Here is a 22,652-nt window from a genome sequence, read left to right as displayed (position 1 = left end):
AAATTTACAGCAAGTATTGTTTACATTCAACAATATATTAAACATAGCAATGGAACACCTACCCAATATACTAAGGCAATGCAAAGATTTAAAAGTTATATGGGTTGGAAAAGAGAAAAAGAAAACTATCATTATTTACAGATAACACATCTAGAAAATCCAAAATAATGTATATGTAAACTACTGTAATTAATAAATACATAAATTCAGTCACTAGACCCAATGTCAATATCCAAAAAGTATATTTCTATGTAAGCAAAAAAGAAAAAAAAATTAAAATTAAAAAATATTTCCAACAGGATCAAAAATAACAAATAATTAGGAATAAATCAAATAATATCTGAGTCCTATACACAGAAAACAACAAAATTGTATAGAAAGAAATTAAACATAACTAAATAGAGGAATATATCTTGTTCCTGGATTAGAAAACTCAATATCGTAAAGCTCAACTCTACCCAAACTGTTCTATAAATGCGATGAAATCCCAATAAAAAACCCAACATTACTTTTTTTGGAAAGTTGACGATTTTAAAATTCCTACAGAAAAGCAAAAGATTTAGAGTAGCCAAGGCAATACTGAAAAAGAACAATCTGGAGGACTTACACTACCAAATGCAGAAGCTTACAATAATAACCAAGACACTGTGGTTTTGGCACAGAAATGACAAATAAATCAATGAAATTAGAATAGAGTCTAGAAATACACCCATATATAAGTGGTCACTTGAGTTACAACAAGAGTGATACAGCAGTAACTGCATATTAATATGGAAATAAAAATGGACCCAGACCTCACATCATATGAAAGACAAAACTTCTAGAGGTCAATTAAGCAATCAAAAAGAACACCTTCTTGATCTTGGAAAAGGCAAATATTTCCTTTTTTTTTTTTTTGAGACGAAGTCTCACTCTGCTGCACAGACTGAAGTGCAATGGCATGATCTCAGCTCACTACAACCTCTGCGCCCCAAGCTCAAGCAATTCTCATGCCCTCAGTCTCCCACGTAGCTGGGATTACAGGCATGCGCCACACACACCCAGCTAATTTATTTATTTTTATTTTTAGTAGAGAGAGGGTTTCACTATGTTGGCTATGCTGGTCTCAAACTCCTGGTCTCAAGTGATCTGCCCGCCTCAGCCTCCCAAAGTCCTGGGATTGCAGGCATGAACCACTGCACCCAGCTTCAAGTACTTCTTTGATAAAACACAAAAATAGCTAACCTTAAAAAAAAAAAAAAGATTAAAAAATTGGGCCACATTGAAATTAAGAACTTCTGTTAAAAAAAAAATGTATATATATACATATATATGTACACACATACACACAAACACACACACACACACACACACACACACACCATTATCAGCATTACCAGAGTGAACAAATAAGCTCTGTGCTATACAAGATATTTGCAACATATGTGTCTGGTAAATAATTCATATACAGCATAAAAAATCATTGCAAATAAATTTAAAAGGAAAAATCACCTTGTTTTAAAAAAAATCATAGGTTCTATGACAAAATGGAGAACATATATCATCTTAAAGAACAACTTTAAACTTCACATGGAACCAAAAGAGAGCCCGCACAGCCAAGACAATCCTAGGCAAAAAGAACAAAGCCAGAGGCATCATACTATCTGACTTCAAACTATACTACAAGGCTACAGTAATCAAAACAGCATGGTACTGGTACCAAAACAGAGATATAGACCAATGGAACAGAACAGAGGCCTCAAAGGTAACGCCACACATCTACAACCATCTGATCTTTGACAAACCTGACAAAAACAAGCACTGGGGAAGGGGTTCCCTGTTTGATAAATGGTGTTGAGAAAACTGGCTAGCCATATGCAGGAAGCTGAAACTGGACCCCTTCCTTATACCTTATACAAAAATTAACTCCAAATGGATTAAAGATTTAAACATAAGAACTAATACCATAAAAACTCCTAGGAGAAAACCTAGGCAACACCACCCAGGGCATAGGCACAGGCAAGGACTTCATGACTAAAACACCAAAAGCAATGGCAACAAAAGCCAAATTAGACAAATGGGATCTTCTGCACAGCAAAAGAAACAATCATTAGAGTGAACCAACAACCAACAGAATGGGAAAAAAAAATTGTAATCTACCCATCTGACAAAGGGCTAATATCCAGAATCTACAAAGGACTAAAGCAGATTTATAAGAAAAAAAAAAAAAACCCCATTCAAAAGTGGGCAAAGGATATGAACAGACACTTTTCAAAAGGAGACATGTATGTGGCCAACAAACATATGAAAAAATGCTTACCATCACTGGTCATTAGAGAAATGCAAATCAAAACCACACTGAGATATCATCTCACACCAGTTAGAATGGCAATCATTAAAACATCTGGAGACAACAGATGCTGGAGAGGATGAGGAGAAAAAGGAACACTTTTACACTGCTGGTGGGGGTGTAAATTAGTTCAACCATTATGAAAGACAGTGTGGCCATTCCTCGAGGATCTAAAAATAGAAATTCCATTTGACACAAAAATCCCATTACTGGGTATATACCAAAGGATTATAAATCATTCTGTTATAAGGACACATGCACACATATGTTCACTGTGATGCTGTTTATGATAGCAAAGAACTGGAACCAACCCAAATGCCCATCAATGATAGACTGGACAAAGAAAATGTGGCACATATACACCATGGAATACTATGCAGCCATAAAAAGTGATGAGTTTGTGTCCTTTGTAGAGACATGGATGAATCTAGAAACTATCATTCTCAGCAAGCTGACACAAACAAGAACAAAAAAACCAAAACACATGTTTTCACTCATAGTCGGGTGATGAACAATGAGAACATATGGGCACAGGGAAAGGAACAACACTCACTGGGCTAGGTTGTGGGGAGGGGAGGGGAGGGGAGGGGCAGTCATGGACAGGGAGGATGGGAGGGATAAAACTGGGAGAAATGCCTGATGTAGGTGATGGTGGCGGCGGGAGGATGGAGATAGCAAACCACCTGTAGGATGCAGGATGTGCACATGTACCCCAGAGCCCAAAGTACAATAAAAAAATAATTTAAAAAAATTTTTTAAAAAAGAACAAGTATAAAGTGACAATAATATAGAGGATGACTAATTAAAGTCTGGTAAGAGAATCAAAGTTTTCTCAAACAACTATAATTTAACATGGATTTTAAAAGATGAATTGGAGGCAAAAAGTTGGGAAAGGCTGCTCCAAGGAGGTGAATAATCATGAACAAAAGCAAGAAGGAGTACTTCTACAATGGAAGGCCCAGAGCAGGCCCCAGTATCCCTGGAGTGGAAGTGACTGAGGGAGGCAGGAGATAAAGCACAAAGCCTCATCGTATACGCCATGCTTACGAGTTAGAGTCCATCTGGCAGATTGGCAGATAGCCAGGAATGAAACGCAGTAGTACTGGCACAAAAGCGTTGTTGTGAATGTTCAGTTGGTTTGCATGGCGCCAGCCAGGAGTGGTCTATCAGAGTAATATACTACAATGGATAAAAGCTCAAGCAGGCTCTGTCTTGAGCCCTCTACTCAGGCTCAAATACCAGACCTGCCATTTTCTACTTCTGAAGCCTAAAACAAAATTAACACTTTTATTCTTCACCTCCAAAAAAAGGGCAAAAAAGGTATCTATGTTAGACAAATGTTGGGAAGATAAATGTTTTAGTGCATTGGTATATATAAAGTGCTTCAAACACTGCCTGGCACATAGCACTAAACATTAGCTATTAGGGGCGTCATTAACAAATTTCTCCTTTCTGCCACAGGAGCAATATGATACAATAATCTTAGAATAGAAGCCCAGATGCCTGAGTGCTGTCAGTGCTTATGGTTGCCAAACGGGTGACTTTGGACTTTCTAGAATCCCCCTGCCCAACGGTAAAAAGGTTACATGATCACAAACCTCAGATTTTTTTTTTTTTTCCAGTAACTGATCCAGAATTCAGCATGCTGAAATATGACTACTATGACTCAGGTTTTTTTTATGATTATAGATTTTTTTCAGCAGCACATATTGGATTGATATTTAGCCAAATGATAATGTTTTCCCTTTCAAGTTTATTTATTGCCTGTGTTGAGTTCAAGGAAGAACAAGAATCAAAATGTGATTATTAATATGAAATTAACATAGCCCAAAGGAAAGTTTTCATTTTCAAAAGAAAATGTATAGTTACCAATTTTTCTTACTGATAATTACACAAAAACAGTCATGAGGCTTCTTCATTTGTGAAGGAATATTACCATGAGATTCTCACCTTATCAGCACTGGTATGCCAAGGGGTAGAGGGATGAGTAAGAAATGGGTGGAGGTGGCAGTAATGAAGGAGTATATTATCACTAATATTATTTACAATTGTCAGCACATGCTCTAATAAGAAGCAGACTGCCCTGTTAGTCAATCTTACTGTTTTTAAATTCTGTGGCAGACAAGGCAGCTCCCACCACTCCCCATTTTACTATGCCATTGCATTTTAGTACAAGAAATCAATTATTTTATTGTAAGAAAAATCCTAAGTGAAAAAAGACAGGAGGCAATTTTTAAAATATTATACAATATATGATCTCAAGTATATCACATATGAATCTTATATTTCAGGGATTTATGTAAGATATTAAAATATATACACATACATTTGTGTATACATGTATTTCTCTGTCTACTTAATAGATAAGAAAATTTCTAACATTAGTAGCAGTGATTATCTCTATTGGGAGATTATGATTGCCTTTTCTTAACTCTTTCTTGAATTTTTCCACATTGTCTATAAGGAATATATGTACCCTGATAATAAGAAAAAATAAACCTTCAATATATACATTTGTTGCATTAGTAAAACACATGTGCTAATAAATATTTTGGAGGCATTTTATCTGTGCCATATTTTTTTCTACTTTAAAATTTCAATAACTGTTTTTATAATCCTCTGATACTTAAAGAGTAAACAGGTGGAAACAAATGCAGACCCTATATAATACATAGATCATCAGGGAATGATCTGTTTATTATATAGAGATGGTGGTGGGAGGTGCCACAAACACACATGATTTTACCTATATATTTCCCATGAATCTTTTACCCTATCCCTCAAACATTAGATTCTAAATCACTTGAAGTGGGTTTTTCCGCCATCTGTACGAATTAACAGAGCACCTTACACATAGCTGGGCCTCAATAAGCATATGCAGACTTAAACTATATGTAGATAGTTAAAAATTTTTTGAACAGAAATAAATTGTATTAGGTCAAAATCACACAATAAAGATATCTTAAAAATAGCTTTTAAACAAAAAAAAAAAAGGCACTTTCCTTAAGATACAGAATTAAGTAGTTACATTTATATTCTAGTAGGAATTTGAAGATATATTTTCCCTTCGAAAAGACATTTTGTTTGCTATTGAACTTCAGTCAGCTTCAGCTTATTATCAGCTTGTTACTATTATCCCAATACCTGTTACAACCTGTCTTATATTCTTCTGTATGTGTTAATTAACCAAAACAAAATATTAATATGTCCAAAATCAGATTTAACAACATCGCTATCACTAAAAAACATCTCAGGACTTCTCACTATTCACTTTCACAAACTTTGATCAAAGGACCTTCACAATTTGACCTTAATCAACCTCTCTCAACAACTCTGCCTTCCTTTTTCTCCGCCCACTTCTCTCACACTCCTCTGTTGTCTGAAAATGCCAGGCTCTCCACCATTCATCTCTTACTTATCAAAACCATGCATCCAAATGGCCTGTTAAAAAAAGCAACCTCCTAGGTGGCCCCTTCCCAGTTTCTCCTTGTGTGTCCTCCACTCACCTGAGCCTGCACAAGGGAATTGCGAAATAACGAAATAACCGTCTGTAAAGTTTGTTTGTAAAAACTAAGTGTTGGGAGGTTCTGCTTCTCAGCGGGGTAGATAACCTCCTGTTTCATTAGGTCTTGGGAAAGCAGCTAATCAGTCTTGTCCTTATCTCATACTCTCTATTTACCCACTCCTTTGCATGTGAATCTTATCCAAGTTAATTAGGGGTCAGCTCTCCAAGTCAGTCACTATTTGGGTTCCGAACCCTCATCTAGAGATACTTAGACACACGTGTAGCCAAGTGTCAGTGGCTGGGGTTAGGGATCAACCATCCAAAGGCTATGGTGTAGTGGTAACTTAAAAGTCTCTGTAACTCACTGTCTATGCCTGCTTCCTGATCCCAGCTGTGGGGCCTCTGACACCAGATTCAAATGGCAATGCCATCAACTCCAACTGCTCAGGCAAAAAATGTTGAAGTCATCTTGTATTCTTCAACCTATTTCACATCCCTTGTTTCACTGCCTTCAAAATATACCTAAAAACTAGCCATTACTGCCACCATCTGACCATCTAAGATACCATCATCCTATACTTGAATTATTTTAGTAATATCTGATATGCTCATTCTTAGTCCTCTACAGTCAATTTTAAATACTGCAGCCAGAAGTATCCTTTTAAAATACAGCAGGTTTAAAATTGATCATGTCTCTCTTTTGCTCAAAATTCTCCAGTGGATTCCCAATTCACAAAACCCGGAGCTAAGTTCCTTAAAATGGCCAGTGGGGATCTCCAAGATCTAGTCTCCAGGTATCCTTTCTGATTCCCCTTCTACTCATCTCCTCTTTGCTCTCTTGGATCCAATAACTGGCCTCTGCTCTTCTTCTAAAGAACAAGAAACTGTGTCTCTATCTTAAAGCTTCCCCTATGTCTCCTATGTTCTGCCCACAAATATATGCATGCTTATTCCTTCTTTTCTCAAATCTTGGCTCAAATGTTACTTTGTTAAGGCCTACTCTGAGCACTGTATTTAAAATTGCAAACTACATTCTATCACTACCCCCAACTCCCTTTACTCAACCATATTTGTGTTTTGCTTCTTCCTGTTAGCACTCCTTATTTATTAGTTGATTATCCCCATTTGTAGGTAAACTTCATTCACGGGCAGGCAGGGTCTCTTTGGTACTTTATTCTCCTAAGTATTCTCAGAACTTAGAACAGTATCTGATACATCATTGGCAATAAAAAATAACTGCTAAGTGAATAAACGGCTTGCAATACCTTTAACCTATAAGGTTGGCCAAAGACTTACTGATTTCCCTCATAGCTGAACACAGCAGAGGCCAAAGGACAACTACATTACCTGATTCTCCTTTTCTTCCTGCTTCAAATTTACCTTACATTTGAACTCAGAAACATGTCTTCTTTCAGTGCCTCCTGGCCTGGCCTGCATTCTAAGTACTAGCACCTCATCTACTTATCATGAACTTTTGTCAGTTCCAGGTGAGTTACTTCTGACTTCTAATAACAACCACATGATACCTTATACCTGGCTTATTTAGAAACCAATGCTTCCGCATCTACACCCAATGGATCTCAATCTTAGACTCTCTCAACCAGGTCTTCGAACACCTCTGATTAAGAATATGTAATCACTACCACTTCCTAGTCATGATCATTTTGGTTTCATTCTGCTTCATTACCACTGACCAACCTACCACATGAAAGCAGTATTTTTCATCAGTAAAAAGTGGATGATAAAATAACATATTTCACAAGGTTGCTATGAAGGTCAACTTGAGATAATGCATGTAAAGTGCTTAGCACAGTGCCTAACATGTAAGTGCTCAATAGATATTACCTGATACTGTTACTAAATTATGTAACATAAATTCATTATTCAAAATCAGATGTGAATTCCAGTCATTAGGATAAAAGTTGCCCTACTTTTTTCAAGATAATTTGAAGAGTGACTAGTTAAAGACATCAACAATTGACATAAAAATATATGTCCCATGATGGATCTGTAGCAACTGTAAGAGATCAGGCAGAATCCTTAAAATGCAAAATGTTGGTGTGTCAAAAAGTCAGCCCTCACCATCTCAAAAAGGCTCCCATAGCAAATCTTCATGACCTTTTACATATCATTGAGAGGACAGACAAGTAAAGTAATTATCTCCTTATTTTCATGAAACTTAACTTTTGATAAGATGCCTAAATTTGTACCTAAGGTCCTAAGCTCATTACATCTGTAATAAATGCCTAAAGAATGCCCTAAGTCAGGTCAAGTTATCTCTTCTTCCATGTTCCTTTCATTCCCCATTGGAATACCACCTGCCCTTTCTCCTTTGCAGAGTTATTTTTGTGGCTTAGCCCTGAAGGCATTTGAGCTTGTAAAACTTCTAAATTCTACCCCTCTGGAATTTAGGTGTTTAAGCATTAAGAAATCTCAGTTTTTCAAGATGAGGTTTTATGATGACAATTAGCTTTGCCATTCTTACAAACTACTAAAGGTGTATCGTCAGAAAATATTACACATTTCAATAAATAACTCAATAAGTGGTTTTTATTTTAAACCAGAGACAGGAAAGGAAGAGTAAATATAAACAATCACAAAAAATAAAAAATTCTCCTTCACAGATCCCCAAACACACAGAACTACATTTTGTACTGTAGTCAATAAGACCACCTCAAAGCTCAGAGAAAGACTACACACCATGTGCAGTCTCTACAAAAATTGCTTCTCACAGCTTATTTTATATTAAAAAAGAGTGAATTTAAAAGTACTAAAGAGTAAAAGCTGAGTAAAGAAAACAGTCTCAAAAACATTTCTCCTAATCAGATAAATTTTATGCACTCCAGCTGGGTGCAGTGGCTCATGCCTATAATCCTAGCAATTTGGGAGGCCGAGGTGGGTGGGTCACCTGAGGCCAGGAGTTTGAGACCAGCCTGGCCAACAAAAACCTATTTCTACTAAAAATGCAAAAAATAGCCGGAAATGGTGATGGCACCTATAATCCCAGCTAGTCGGGAGGTTGAGGCAAGAGAATCGCTTGAACCTGGGGTGCAGAGGTTGCAGTGAGCCGAGATTGCTCCAGTTCACTCCAGCCTAGGCAAAAGAGCAAAACTACATCTCAACAAAAAAAAAAAAGAAAAAAGAGCACTCCTAAATAACTTGCATTTTACATTATTCCTTTCCAACTATTAATAGAGGATAGGTTAGTATTAGCAAAGCAAAGTCTCTGGTAAACTTACTGACACCTATAAGTAACTGTATTTTTTTTCTTTTTAAAGGTAAATTCTTATCTAAGTTGTCAATTTTTAAAAGACGGTTTCTTAAAAATACAAGTCACTGATGATCATTAGACTTTACCTGAGAATACATGCAGAGTAAAACATCTGAAATTCCTTTGGTGTGCGACCAAGTTGGAAATCTCATATTTATCTTTTCCTAATTTTTTAATTTTTTGTTTCAACAAACATAAAATAGATAGGAAATGTCTGTCTCTGCATACCACCAGGAGTTTGTCAAAGACAGAGTATTGCCATACAGACACCGCAATAGTTGGCATGATGAAGTCAGTGCAATTTTAACCAGATCTTTTTCTTTCTCCCTCCCTCCCTCCTCTCCTCTCTTTCCCACCCTGTTACTCTCCCTTTCTTCCACCTTCCCTCTCTTTCCCTCCTCCTCCTCTCATGCTCTCTCTCTCACACATACTCAAACATAAATATATATTAACACGTAATGCATTTTATTCACAGAAGAAATGTTCAACTTAATGTTCCAGGATGGTAATGTCATTAAATTTGACTAAGCAAAATACATTTCCAGGAAGAAATCTATTTTGACTCAAATTCAAAGAATGACAAAATTCACAGAGTTGGGAGAAGGATAAGGTAGAGAGGAAATTCTTAACAAAAATTAGGAACATCAGGATAGAGATAATTCTAGTCTAATGAAGGCACAGATAAATATATAAATATCACTTAGCTGGGCAGGGCATGGTTCCAAAGGGATGCAGATGGAAGTAACATATCATGACACAATAAAAATCATATCTATCATGAACTAATTCATGAACAAGGAGTATAACATATCAAAATAATCTTAAATTGGTAAGCAATGTTAGAGATTTGGATAGAAACACCAGATTTTTAAAATATGAAAACATTTTTGCTTTATATCTTTTCCTAAATAAATGAAGATACTTGAGGAGGTACAATGACTTGTTTAATGCTACACTAGTTGAGTCCTAGCGACAAAGCCTCTAGTCTAGTTTACTTTTACAACATCGGCTCACTCCCAGGAAGACTCCCCATCATCTGTTCATCTTCCTCTTTGTATCTGCAGGGCCAACCAATGGTTAATATTTCCCTATATTACTAATACCTCCCAAGGCCATAATAGACACACCCAAAAACAGTGACTTAATGAGGAACCAAGCCCTGAACTGAGGTAATGTGGTACAGAATGCATCAGGAATTACTCTGCCCTGTTTCTCACTAGACTTTTTTGCTTATGTGTCTTGATTCCATATTTCACAAGATTAAGATTCACATCACACCTAAAAAGCTAGCCTAGAATTAGGAAACAAAGATGCAAATAACATTGTGGTTAAACATTCAGATGTTCAAGACTCTCAGAAGTTATAACTTTGTAAACACGTGCCATTGAGCAGATAGGGAAAAAATGCTTTAATGAAAGACGACTTTTTTAAGTAATTAGAGAAGATGTTTTCACAGGAGGAGTTCACAGTAATTAGGAATATGTGCATATATCATCTTGGGAACACTTCTTGACAGACACATAATTACCTGGGAAAAGTCTTACTAGACACTATCAGACTTTATAAAGTTGACCCAAATGTAATTATGTCAATCACAAAGTGAAAAATAGAAAGGGTTTTAAAAAAAGCACCAGTAAATTAAAATATGTCCCTTTAGCGCACAAGATATCATCTGCAATTGGATTTTCCTAAAGGGAAATTCTCAAACAAAATAAGCAACATACAAAACAAAGAAAACAAAAATTCTAAACGACTTCTAAGTGACAAATAGCAAAAACAAAATTAATAAGTAAAAAGTATAGATTTTTGAAATACTACAAAGATCACATTCCGCTTATAAAAGCAAAATGATCAAGAGGTCATTTAACTAAATAACTTAAGCTAGAAATGAGAGCATATACATTACCAAAATTCAAAAACAAAAAATGTTTCAGCTCTTTCCAGCAAAAACAGTTGAGATTGAGAATCATTTTCAATTCCTTTCACAAGAGACTGGAAAGTTAACTTGGTGTTTATAATCAGATTTCAAATGTTTGGGCCTTTAAGCAGATATCTTTTATATTCTTTTCATTAATTTCAGATTTTTCCATAAAATGGCATGATTTTCCTAAGTACCTCATCTCAATTGCAAACACAGAAAAATGAAAATGGAGTTAAATTCTTATCTGAGATCTTTTCCTGGGTTCTGTTTTGCTGGTGTCTAGCCCTACTGGTTTGGCTTCATATCTCTGTAGAGTTTTACAATGTTTATTACCAAAAGACTCCTTGTGAGATATTTGGAAGCAAAAAAAAAACAAACAAAAACAAACAAACAAAAAACTTTATCCATTAAAATACACATTATACAAACACTTTATGAAAAAAAAGATCATCCCTTTACAATGCCGTGGCAATTACATGGTAATCACTAAGTTACCAATAAAGATAATTTATCCTCTGGAAAAAAAAAATTCAAAAACAGAAAGCCTATCCTGATGATTATTAAGCTCCCATTGATTCTGAAAGATAATAAGAGCATGGCATCTGTTGAGTTAATGATAGTCATGAAAACCACATTTGCTCTTTATAAAGCAATGTGTTCCGGGGCAAGCTTTTATTTCATAATATTTGAATCTTAACTTTTTTAAATGGGGTCAATAACATTTTTACCAGAGTATTTAATCCTTCAAAAATCTTTAAGTAGATATGGGGACATATGAAGAATCTTCCAAAATAATTGAGAAATACATATTTCATGCAAAGATAGCCAATTTGTCTTCGATATTTATTGCATCCAGGTAGAAACTAACACATTCCCCAACACTTTAAAAAATAACAACTGGGTGTGGCAGTTCATGCCTATAATCCCAGCACTTTGGGAGCCTGAGGCAGGAGGATCATTTGAGTCCAAGAGTTTGAGACCAGCCTGGATAATAAAGGAAAACCTTGTCTCTGTGTGAAAAACAAAAAACAAAACAAAACAAAAAACATGCACGCAAAAAGCTAAGTCATCTGTTGTAATTTATATTTGATTGGCAGTATATTCTGTTTACAAGAACAAATAATTCTCTTACTTTGAATTCAGCTTAGATATATGCATGTAAGTAGAAAAAAGACACAATTTCTAATTTTTATGCCACATTGATATTATAAAAGAGAAGCACACATTACATTACTATTTTATAGTATGGACTTCAATTTCTTCAGCTCACTAATTCAAGTAGGAGTTCTCAACAGACAGTGACCAGGTAGAAGACATTACTTTTAGAGGCTCATCAAATACACAGCTGCCACATTAGAAAGAAAAATACATCAAAAGGTCATGACTAATGTTCAGTTTCCCGTGAGTGCTAGCCCAAAAACTTATGATATCTCCTGATTTAACATTTTGTGTCACAGCAATGCAATGCCCCAAAGGAAACTAGCTAGCATGCAATTTGATAAATGCATTACTACTAAGTTACCACAATAAGAATCTGAACCTTCACTGATGTATTTTTTTCAATTTTCTGTTAACATTGTGCTTCAAAAGCATATCATGTCCCCAAACAAAATTAGCAAACATTAATACTTGATATTTATTATTTTGCCATTACAAAGATTCATATATATATATCTCCTCAAATTTTTTATGTTGCCTTACAAAATGCAGTTATATAACTTTTTCACAGAGCCCAGGATAATACTGTTTAAAAAAATATTCATGGTTCAATTTAGAAAACTGAATGACCATTCAATATACTCAATAAAAGTGTGATCACTTAGAGTGAGCCTGATTCTCTAGCTAATTTTTAACAACTGGAATGGATTAGTACTTTATTTAATATAATACTGTTAAAGAAGTTAACACAGCTAAAAAGACAGGTTATTTGAACTCAGAAGGGTTAGGGAAAAAATTACTACATTTCTGCAAAGCTTGGACATTAGCTTCAGAACACAGTGTCTCCCTACATGATTGCTAACTTTTACTTGCCTGTCTTGCAAACTGCCATGTCACTGAGGAATTCAAGGGTCTTATATTTATGTACCTCATGAAAGCAAACTTTTGCAAGCATTTCTGTGTCGTATTGGCATAGAAGAAAGCAATGTCATGCATGTATGCTTCCTAAGGTCCCTTTTAGATCTAAATTTCTGTAACATATAGTCACAACTAAAACATACACACTTTATAATTAAAAATTGAAATTTTTCCCCCATACTTTCTTTTTAGACAGGGTCTTGCTCTGTTACTCAGGCTAGAGTATAGTGGCATGATCTCAGCTCACTGTAACCTCCGCCTCCTGGATTCAAGCGATTCTCGTGTGTCAGCCTCCTGAGTAGCTGGGACTACAGGTGCCCACCACCACATCCAGCTTAGTTTTTGCTGTTGTTGCTGTTGTTGTTTTTGCAGAGATGGGGTTTTGCCATGTTGACCAAGCGGTCTCAAACTCCTGACCTCAAGTGATTTGCCCGCCTCAGCCTCCCAAAATGCTAAGATTACAGGCATGTGCCAGGACAGTCAGCCTTGCCCATATGTTTTAAAACTCTAGATTGAGCTTGGGGAATTTTGTTGTAGTCTCCAAAGTGCCTACCATGGTGCTGAGTAGACAGAAAACTCTTAGTAGCTTTTGTTGATTGATTAGAGTTCTACAGTTTTACCTGAGCTCTAAAACAAGATTTATGAGATGTATAAGATAATATAAATATTTGATAAAGAACACCAAAGCCTTAAAATGCTACATATCTCAGAATCTTACTTTAGAATTTTATATTATGACAATTTTATACTGTTCCCACACAACACAGGAAAACAGAGAAGTAAACTTATGGCTTATTTAGTAGCATAAACCACATTCAGAACAATAATTAGTATTCAGTACTATTATGCACAAAGAAAACTTCAGCATATCCACCAACTCCTTTCTTTTAGAGAGGAAGAAAAATTTAGATGCTTTCAAATTATGAGTGTCAATCATCTTATTCCCAGTCAACATACCTTAGTCTTATGGGAGAAGAGGTCTCTTGAGCACATTATGAAGAAAAGCAAATCTCTTTCTTTAGCAGGTACCTAATGCCACTCTCCTAAATATATGCAAGATATAGGAATACAGCCTTCCTCTGTATCGATAGGTACATTTCCTAAAAATAATAGGCATGGCCTATACACGTTGAGATTCTTTCATTAACGTACATATTTGTTATATTACTCTCTGTACTTTTCTATGTGTTTCAAATTTTTCATTTCAAAATAGAAATGTTATTACCTTTCTTGCTTCTTTAATCATCTTCCGAATAGTTTCCTTTATTGTAAGTAGATGGGCTCTTGGTGGATGAAAAAGGAGATCTATATGGGTACCCCCTAAGAGTCCGGGCATCACGTATGGCCAGCCTAAGTCAAGATTTGGAGCTTCCACATCTGACTCAGTAGGCCAGTAAGTCCCTGAAGATGATGTATCATCACAGGAATCATCAGTACCATGTGCTGTGCTCTGTACAACTTTCTGGACATTTTTCAAAATATAATTAATTTCATCCTCAGCAAGAAAGTCTGAAACTTGTTCCTGGGCAAGAAAATCTTGGTATGCTTCTAACCCATGTTCTATCAGAACATCAATGGCTATTCGATACCATTCCTTGTAGTGAGGCTCAATGTAGTTGTCAGATTTACACTCATCATTCAGTGAGGAAAGCATTGATGAGGTCTCCATGCTTACAAGTGTTTGGCGATGGCACTGTCAAATGTCCGTTCATGCAGTGGTGAGAAGTACCTGGTATTTGTAAAGAAGCAAATCAAGATCAAGTTAAAATTCTGCAATAGAATGTTTTATGATACATATCAACTCTTATCTTTTATTTATACACTTCCATTACCAGCAGCTCAAAATGACACACATTTCATATCCAAAATGACATTAATAGCACCACAATTCATACCTCTATCACAAATAACCTAAGCAGATTTATCTTACAGATTGCTCGTGGATTTTCCTTTGCCAAGGTACCTCAAATTAAAACAGAATTAGAAAACAATCAATGACTAGCCAGCCATTAATGTAAGCCTCTACTGAGTACCTGTCATACATACAGTAATATGCTAGATATAATGTTAAAAGCACAAAACACTGGTCTTTCAGGAATGTATTAATTGGCTGAGGAGCAAACTGTATACACAAAACTGTTAGTTACCACTTTGAAGAAAGCCATATACTCTTAAGAGCCAAAATGAATAATGCCCATATTCAGTGCTTTAAGTATAAAAGCAAGGAGAGATCAATAGGGAGCAAATGAGTTATGAAGAGCACTGAGCAAGAGGTGGGCTTCAGCTGGACCTGGAGCAATGAATAAGAATCTGATCAGGTGGCAAGAAGAAATATGTCCATCCCATACAAGGATAAAAACATAAGCAAAAGCACACAAGAAATATGAGAGTTTGGTACATTCAGGAATCAAGAAGAAAATAAAAAAGAAAAAAAAAAAACCTGGCATGCTGGAAAACAGGTTCTTTTTGCTAGGAGTAAGAGACAAAATTGAATAGACAAGATAAAGCCAAGAATGCAAGGACACAAACTTTTGTGATTCAACAAAACTTCTATTTAAAACAATTTGGCAGTAGCAGGGGACTGGAGAAGAGACAGATCGCTAGGAAAGTCAGTGTTCAAAAACCCAGCGAGGAAGTGAACAGAGTATTCCAGAGATGGTCTGAAGGATCCTTAAGATTCAGAGTATGTGAAATGAAATTTAAGACATGAAAGATAATTAAGGAATTTCTCTTAGGAGTCAAAATCTGCCTATCCAGGATCACATTGCATCCCTCATAACGCCCACAGAATGTTCCTCATTCAATCATTCAGTCACTACTTCATACTGTGTGAGATACTGGAATGGGCTGTCTCAATCAGATGATGGACTTTCCAGTCTTTTGAAGTCATGATCTCCATTTTCCATATTCAAGATACAGATTTATGATGTGCTACAAGTATTAAAAAGCTGACTTGAAGAGATATCTGTCAGTGACTCTGCCTCAATTTTATATTTTATATATTCCACTTAACTCAGCCTTTTCAGTCTCAGGCCTACCAAAATTCAAATATGATTTGGGAGGGTAGCCCAGAAAACCATTACCATTGATTAACTCCTTAGCTCAAAATATGGAGCAAGAGTCAAAAGCTAATCATACAGAAAAGTCTTGAAGAATGGACAACAGAGTAATGAATTTAGCTGGGGAACAATGATCAGAAAAGATCTAGCAACTAACAGAACTGAGGAGCACAGAAGACAATTTACCGTTTTAGTGGAAACAATCCTGTTCCCATCTCTGGGCTCAGAAGTTTTACAAATAAAGTCTAATAGTACAGAAAGCCCAAAGATTAAAGACGATACAGGAATAAAAATAGAACATGTTCTTGTCTGTCTCTTGGAGAGCCCTCAGCTTGAGTCACAGTTTGATCCAAGCCCAGACAACTAGAACTACACCTGGATCCTTGGCTCCACAATGCAGCATCTGAATTCTGGGGATGCCAGTTTTCTTGCCCTAAACAGTATTATGGTGAAGCTTTACAGAAACATTCTCTTCTCCAAGAGAAAAAGGAAGAACACCTAGCTTGTCTGCTAGTATAAAAACTATCGCACGGAGAAATAAAATTTGTTCCTTTTGTTACCTAATTAAAATTAATCTGTTGACATGTACCAGGGATACATGCTGAAACTTTCATATCAGTCTCAAGTTTCATGCTGAAACTTTCTCATTCATTCTAGGATGTCATCTTTTTCTCAATTACATTTCATTCAAGTTCAATGGTTTTCAAAAGGGCAGATTTGCCCCTCAAGTGACAACAACTGGAGACATTTTTAAATAGAATCACTTGTGAGGAGGAGGGCTACTAGCATCTAATGATTAGAGACCCAGGATGCTGCTAAACATACGACAATGCATGAGACAGACGCCCATAATAAGAAATAATCCCGCCAAAATGTCAACAGTGCCAAGGTTGAGAAATCTTCATAAAGTTGCTGACTTCATATTCATATCATACGATTAATAACCTTTCAGTATTCATTAAAGTTATCTTTTGCACATAATGCTCATTTTTAAAAAAATTAAAATAAGATTTGCATTCGCTTGAATGACTCAATTCTTATGCTTATAGTTTTCTAAGATTTGGTGAGGTACAGTTTTCACTTGAAAATTCCAGTCCACGAAGGAACAAATAGCTGGTGATTACATGATAGGTCACATCTGTCATAGTTGTTCATAAACAATCCAAGTTTCTTAAACTCGTATTCATTTTATTTTTGAAATGTAACTTTTGAATTCCTATGTGATGTTAAACACCTGTTACCTATTTGGAAGTTAAAATGCATAAAGTACTTTTAAAATACTAATTTCTGAGCTATACCTATGCAAATAAATATTTTGCAGCTGTAAAAAATTCATTCTGGAACTGTGTAAACTCTGAAATCATAGATCTCAAAAGGACCATGAAGACAAAATAAAACTATGAAGACACAGATAATCTGAAGAAAAAAAAAATGGAAAATGGAAATAAGAAGTAAAACTTCTTATTTATAATTAATTACAATTACAAGACTAATCAATAGCCAGATACCATGTAGAAAAATATATGAAAAATAGAATGAGCAATGAGGTTACAATATTATGTACAAAAGTTAAGGTTACTACGAAATATATTTGATACTGTTCCAGTGGAAAGGCTATGTTCTAGCCACTGTCTAGAGATACTTATCACGAGAGGTGTTTGCAAGGAATACTTGTTAAGGAACCATCTATAAACAAATTTTATCAGAGAACAAGAGGGTAATGGTACTTACATAGTAAGTATTGCAATACAATATCTCCTGTATGTAGCTGTACATTTACCAAAGCACTCTCTACAGTTCAATCCCCGAATATTAAGAGGGTTTTGAGGACAAAATTAATTAGATGTGCCTTCAAATATATTTTTTAAAGGCATTATTTTATTAATAACTAATAAAAACTCCAAAGAAGTATATTCTTTTAACACACACAGTAGAATTAATGAGTAGAGAAAAAAAAAAAAAGATATCATGATGCCAGGTAAGCTAAGCAGACTTATCTAACAGTTAAATGATTCATTCCAGAAAAAAGTGACCCTTTCAAATCCATGCCTCAAAAAACATTAAAAATTGCATTTGATATTGAACGTAGGGTCCAATAAAATTCTATAAATACAAAGGATATAAAATAAATCATAAAAATTTATTTCAATTCATGGGCTGCTCTGAAAACAGTTTGGCAGTTTTATCTATAAAATGACACATGCAACTAACATACAACACGGCAACTGCACTTTGGTGATTTATTCACAAAAAACTGAAACTTATCCTGTACGCAAATGTTTATAGCAGCTCAATTCATAATAGCCTGATAATGGAAACAACCCAAATGGCTTTCAACAGGTGAATATTAAACTATGGTACACCCACACTGTGGAATGCTACTTGGTAGTAAAATAAATGGCCTATTGATACACGCAGCAACCTGGATGAATCGCCAGAGAATTATGCTGAATGAAAAAACACCAATCTCCAAAGTTTACATGCTGTATAATTCCATTTGGTTAGATGCTGCACTCTTAAAATGACAGTGGGAAAGGTAGATGTGGCTATATAGAGGCAATCAGAGGAATTTTTGTAGTTACAGAAATATTCTCCATCACCAGGCATGGTGGCTCACGCCTATAATCCCAGCACTTCGGGAGGCCAAGGCAGGCGGATCACCTGAGGTCGGGAGTTTGACATCAGTATGGAGAGACCCTGTCTCTACTAAAAATACAAAATTAGACGGGTGTGGTGGTGCATGCCTGAAATTCCAGCTACTCAGGAGGCTGAGGCAGGGGAATGGCTTGAGACCAGGAGGCGGACACTGCAGTGAGCCATGATCATGTTATTGTACTCCAGCCTGGGCAACAAAAGCCATCTCCATCATACACACACACTCAATATATACATATATATTTCATATCTTGACAGTATCAATGTCAGCATACTGGTTGTGATACAGTATTATAGTTTTGCAAGGCAGCAGCACTGGAGAAAACTGGGTAAATGACACAAGGAATCTCTCTGGATTACTGCCCTCAACTGTATATGAAACCACAATTACCTCCAAATAAGAAGTTTAATGAAAAAAATCGTACTGACGAGCAATGTCATGAGCCTTTGATAGAAAAACAAAAACGACATATAGACAGAAGATAAGAGTTCACCTGTAGGGTCAAACTTCCAGGTTAAAACTCTGCTTCATCAATTGCGATGAAGTTCTTGGACAAGTTACACATGTCCACAAGCCTCAGTTTAGGCAGAGGTAGAGAGAATAACAACAGTCTTTACCTCATTGGGGTATTTTAAGGAATAAATAAGGTAATGCAACCCTACTATTATTATGATATGGTGACTGTTTTACATGTTCACAATCTGTTACAGTATAATTACTACACATATGCAATAAATTTGACCATAAGAGATTTAAAGATTTGAAAAGAGATTTTTTTCATCCCATAGCAATATCATACAATTTGTAACTATTAATAATCTACAGTATAAAACAACCAAACTGATCTGAGAGGATTCACTAAAAAGGCTTCTGAAATAATGAGTCAGTGAGAAAATGTTCCAAAGAGAAACTTCAGCTTTCTCAAATCAAAAGTCTAAGGCTGTAATTACCTAATATTCAAGTCAATAACCCAAAGTCAGAATTTTGACTGAAACAAATACGAAAAAAAAGATCACAGCTGCTAACATCACTGCAGTCCATTTTCCAATCTCTGTTTTAAACTGTTTCTTTCCATCTATTGAATGCTTTATGAGTTGCACTACATCCTCCAACAGGATATGCTGAAGTCCTAACCTGCAGTACCAGTGAATGCAACCTTACGTGGATATACGGTCTTTGCAGATGTAATCAAGTTAAGATGCAGTCATATTAGACCAGGGCTGGTCCTAATCCGATATGGCTACATGACTTGTGTCTATAAGAAGAGAGGAGGCACAGCGACAGACACAAAGGGAGAACTGAAGAGACTACAGAGGCAGACTGGAATGCCAAGAATTGCCTACAAGAGCACAGATAACAGAACTGTATGGAATAGATTCTCCCCTAGAGCACTTCAAAGAGAGCAGGGCCCTGCTGACACCCTGATTCCAAACATCTAGTCTTCAGAAGCATGAGAGAATCAATTCGGCTGTTTTAAGCCAGTATTTTTGGTACTTTGTTCAGCTGCACTAGGCAGCTGATACAAATGCATACAAAAATGTTCTTATTTTAAAACCTTCAAAATCTCAAAATAAACTTAAATTAACAAGTAAATGTATTATTTAGAAATGATTGGTTTTTGTAGCTTATATGATAAACTAGTTATCTAATATAACTTCAATGTTAAGCAATTTCATTAAGAAACACTTTGCAAACTCTCATATATTGAGGGGGAAAAATTCTTGAATTTGTCATTTCTTTTGGTAATTGACTTTATGATACGTATCAAATGTCTATCTACATAATGTAAGAAAATGTTTCATAAAGGATTGTTTCAGAACATCTCTGTCATATAAAATTATTAGCCATGGTCCACAACAGTTGAAAATCATATATCTTTCCTTTCTTCAGCTGTCAAGATTGTGTTTGTCTTCTCATCTGATTACCAGAAATTTAAGATGACAATTAAAACATTTAAAAAGTTTCTATTAAATTAAAAATTGACTATAATATTCAAGCTGTCAAGTGCAATTTGATATCTACTGTTGACATCCAAACTCATTAAAAGATTCTAAGCTGGTTTCATAATAATACTTATGACAACATGGCCCAATAGTGCAGATTACAGTCATTCACACAGCATGATATTCAGCAGGTCACAGAGCATATAAATATATGACACACTTAGTCATACGGTATTAGGTGGAAACATCTCCACAGATGGATTACCATTAGAATCACCCATCTTATCAAACTCATAAAAACAACAAACATACTTTCAATTCATTTATAAATCTCAAATGGGAATCCCATTTGCTCAATAAGTAATTATTCTTTAATCTCCTCAATTTATTTTAACTGGAGGGAGGGGATAGCAATATCACTTTCACAATAGTGTAATTACAGGGTTTGTCTGTATTAGCTGCTATTTGCCGTCTCAGATCTAAAGTATAGGAATTTTTGATGTCGAGGGGGAATAAAACAATGTATGTTAATGACATTAGAACATAATTATTCAGTGTCATTTGGAAGCACTTATTGAATAATTCCTGTAAACAAATTCATCTTAAAAAATAAAGGCCGGGCACGGTGGCTCACGCCTGTAATCCCAGCACTTTGGGAGGCCGAGGCGGGTGGATCACGAGGTCAAGAGATCGAGACCATCCTGGTCAACATGGTGAAACCCCGTCTCTACTAAAAATACAAAAAATTAGCTGGGCATGGTGGTGCGTGCCTGTAATCCCAGCTACTCAGGAGGCTGAGGCAGGAGAATTGCCTGAACCCAGGAGGCGGAGGTTGCGGTGAGCCGAGATCGCGCCATTGCACTCCAGCCTGGGTAACATGAGTGAAACTCTGTCTCAAAAAAAAAAAATTAAAAATTAAAAATTAAAAAATAAATAAAACATTTCCAGAGAGAGCTTATGCTGAATGCTCAAATTCCAAAGGCTTATGCATGACTTAAAATGCAAATTAAATTATTATTTTACCAGCATCCAAACTACAAGGCTGTCCTGATGAAGTTGTGTCTTGTGCCATGCCAAAGTGCTATATTCTTGTGTGGTCCTGATCAGTAATCACTTGGATGAATAGAGACACATTAAAACAATCTGCAGAAATCAACAAAAAACATGTACGCTAGATGCCAAACTAGACACTTAAAATAGTGACAAAGTGGTGAAATAATAAACCAACATGAACATTATTAAGTTTAACTGCAATAAATTTGGAGGTTTGAATTTATATAAAAAATTAACCTCATTCACACAGAACTAGGCAGGTTTTGGAACCCATTGTGTCATGAAGAGTAGTTGAAAAATTGGAACGTTTAGTCCAAAGAGAACACTGGAAGACTCACTAAGAGTAGTCTTCAATTATATAAAGTGGAGAAGTAGAATTATTTTAAGGGCCAAATGACAAATATCATGGCAGCATAGTTGGTAAGATGGCACAGGTTTTGGCCTCTACTCTGAAACATATTGGTTGTAAAGCCTCAGTCATGTTACTTAAGGGCTTTAAGCCTCATGTTCCTCACCAAGAAAAAGGTAAAATAAGAGTACTGACCTCAAAGGGTTTCTATGTGAACTAAATGAGATGAAGGCCTTCAAGTGTACATCTGCCATAAAAACTGCTAAAAACTGTTAGGTAATAATCTAAGATGGAGTTTCATTTAATAATAAAGCTACATAAAAATAGAATTGGTACCTTTATTTTTGTTTCTTATTATTATATTTTGTGTGGTTTTTTAATGTTTTGTGTGTGTGTGTGTGTGTGTGTTTTCTGAAACCCCCCTTTACGTTCATAATTAAGCAGAGGGCACATTTTTGAGAGTGTCCTATAGGATAACGAGTTGGGTTTC

At 35.7% G+C, this 22,652-nt stretch overlaps 1 protein-coding gene across 2 annotated transcripts in view; it reads right to left on the bottom strand.

Annotated features, from left to right (window-relative positions):
- Positions 1-22,652, bottom strand: part of FAM83B (family with sequence similarity 83 member B) — a 97,374-nt gene that overhangs the window by 58,664 nt on the left and 16,058 nt on the right. For both annotated transcript variants that reach the window (XM_037743617.1, XM_017542918.2), the window contains exon 2: positions 14,328-14,831. In XM_037743617.1, coding sequence (XP_037599545.1) covers positions 14,328-14,771 — 444 coding nt within the window. In that variant the 5' untranslated portion in view covers positions 14,772-14,831. The remainder of the gene's footprint in view (positions 1-14,327; positions 14,832-22,652) is intronic.

The sequence above is a fragment of the Cebus imitator genome, unplaced genomic scaffold (genome assembly GCF_001604975.1).
Source record: "Cebus imitator isolate Cc_AM_T3 unplaced genomic scaffold, Cebus_imitator-1.0 Scaffold148, whole genome shotgun sequence".
Classification (NCBI taxonomy): Eukaryota; Metazoa; Chordata; class Mammalia; order Primates; family Cebidae; genus Cebus; species Cebus imitator.
This window is presented reverse-complemented; position numbering and strand designations above follow the sequence as displayed.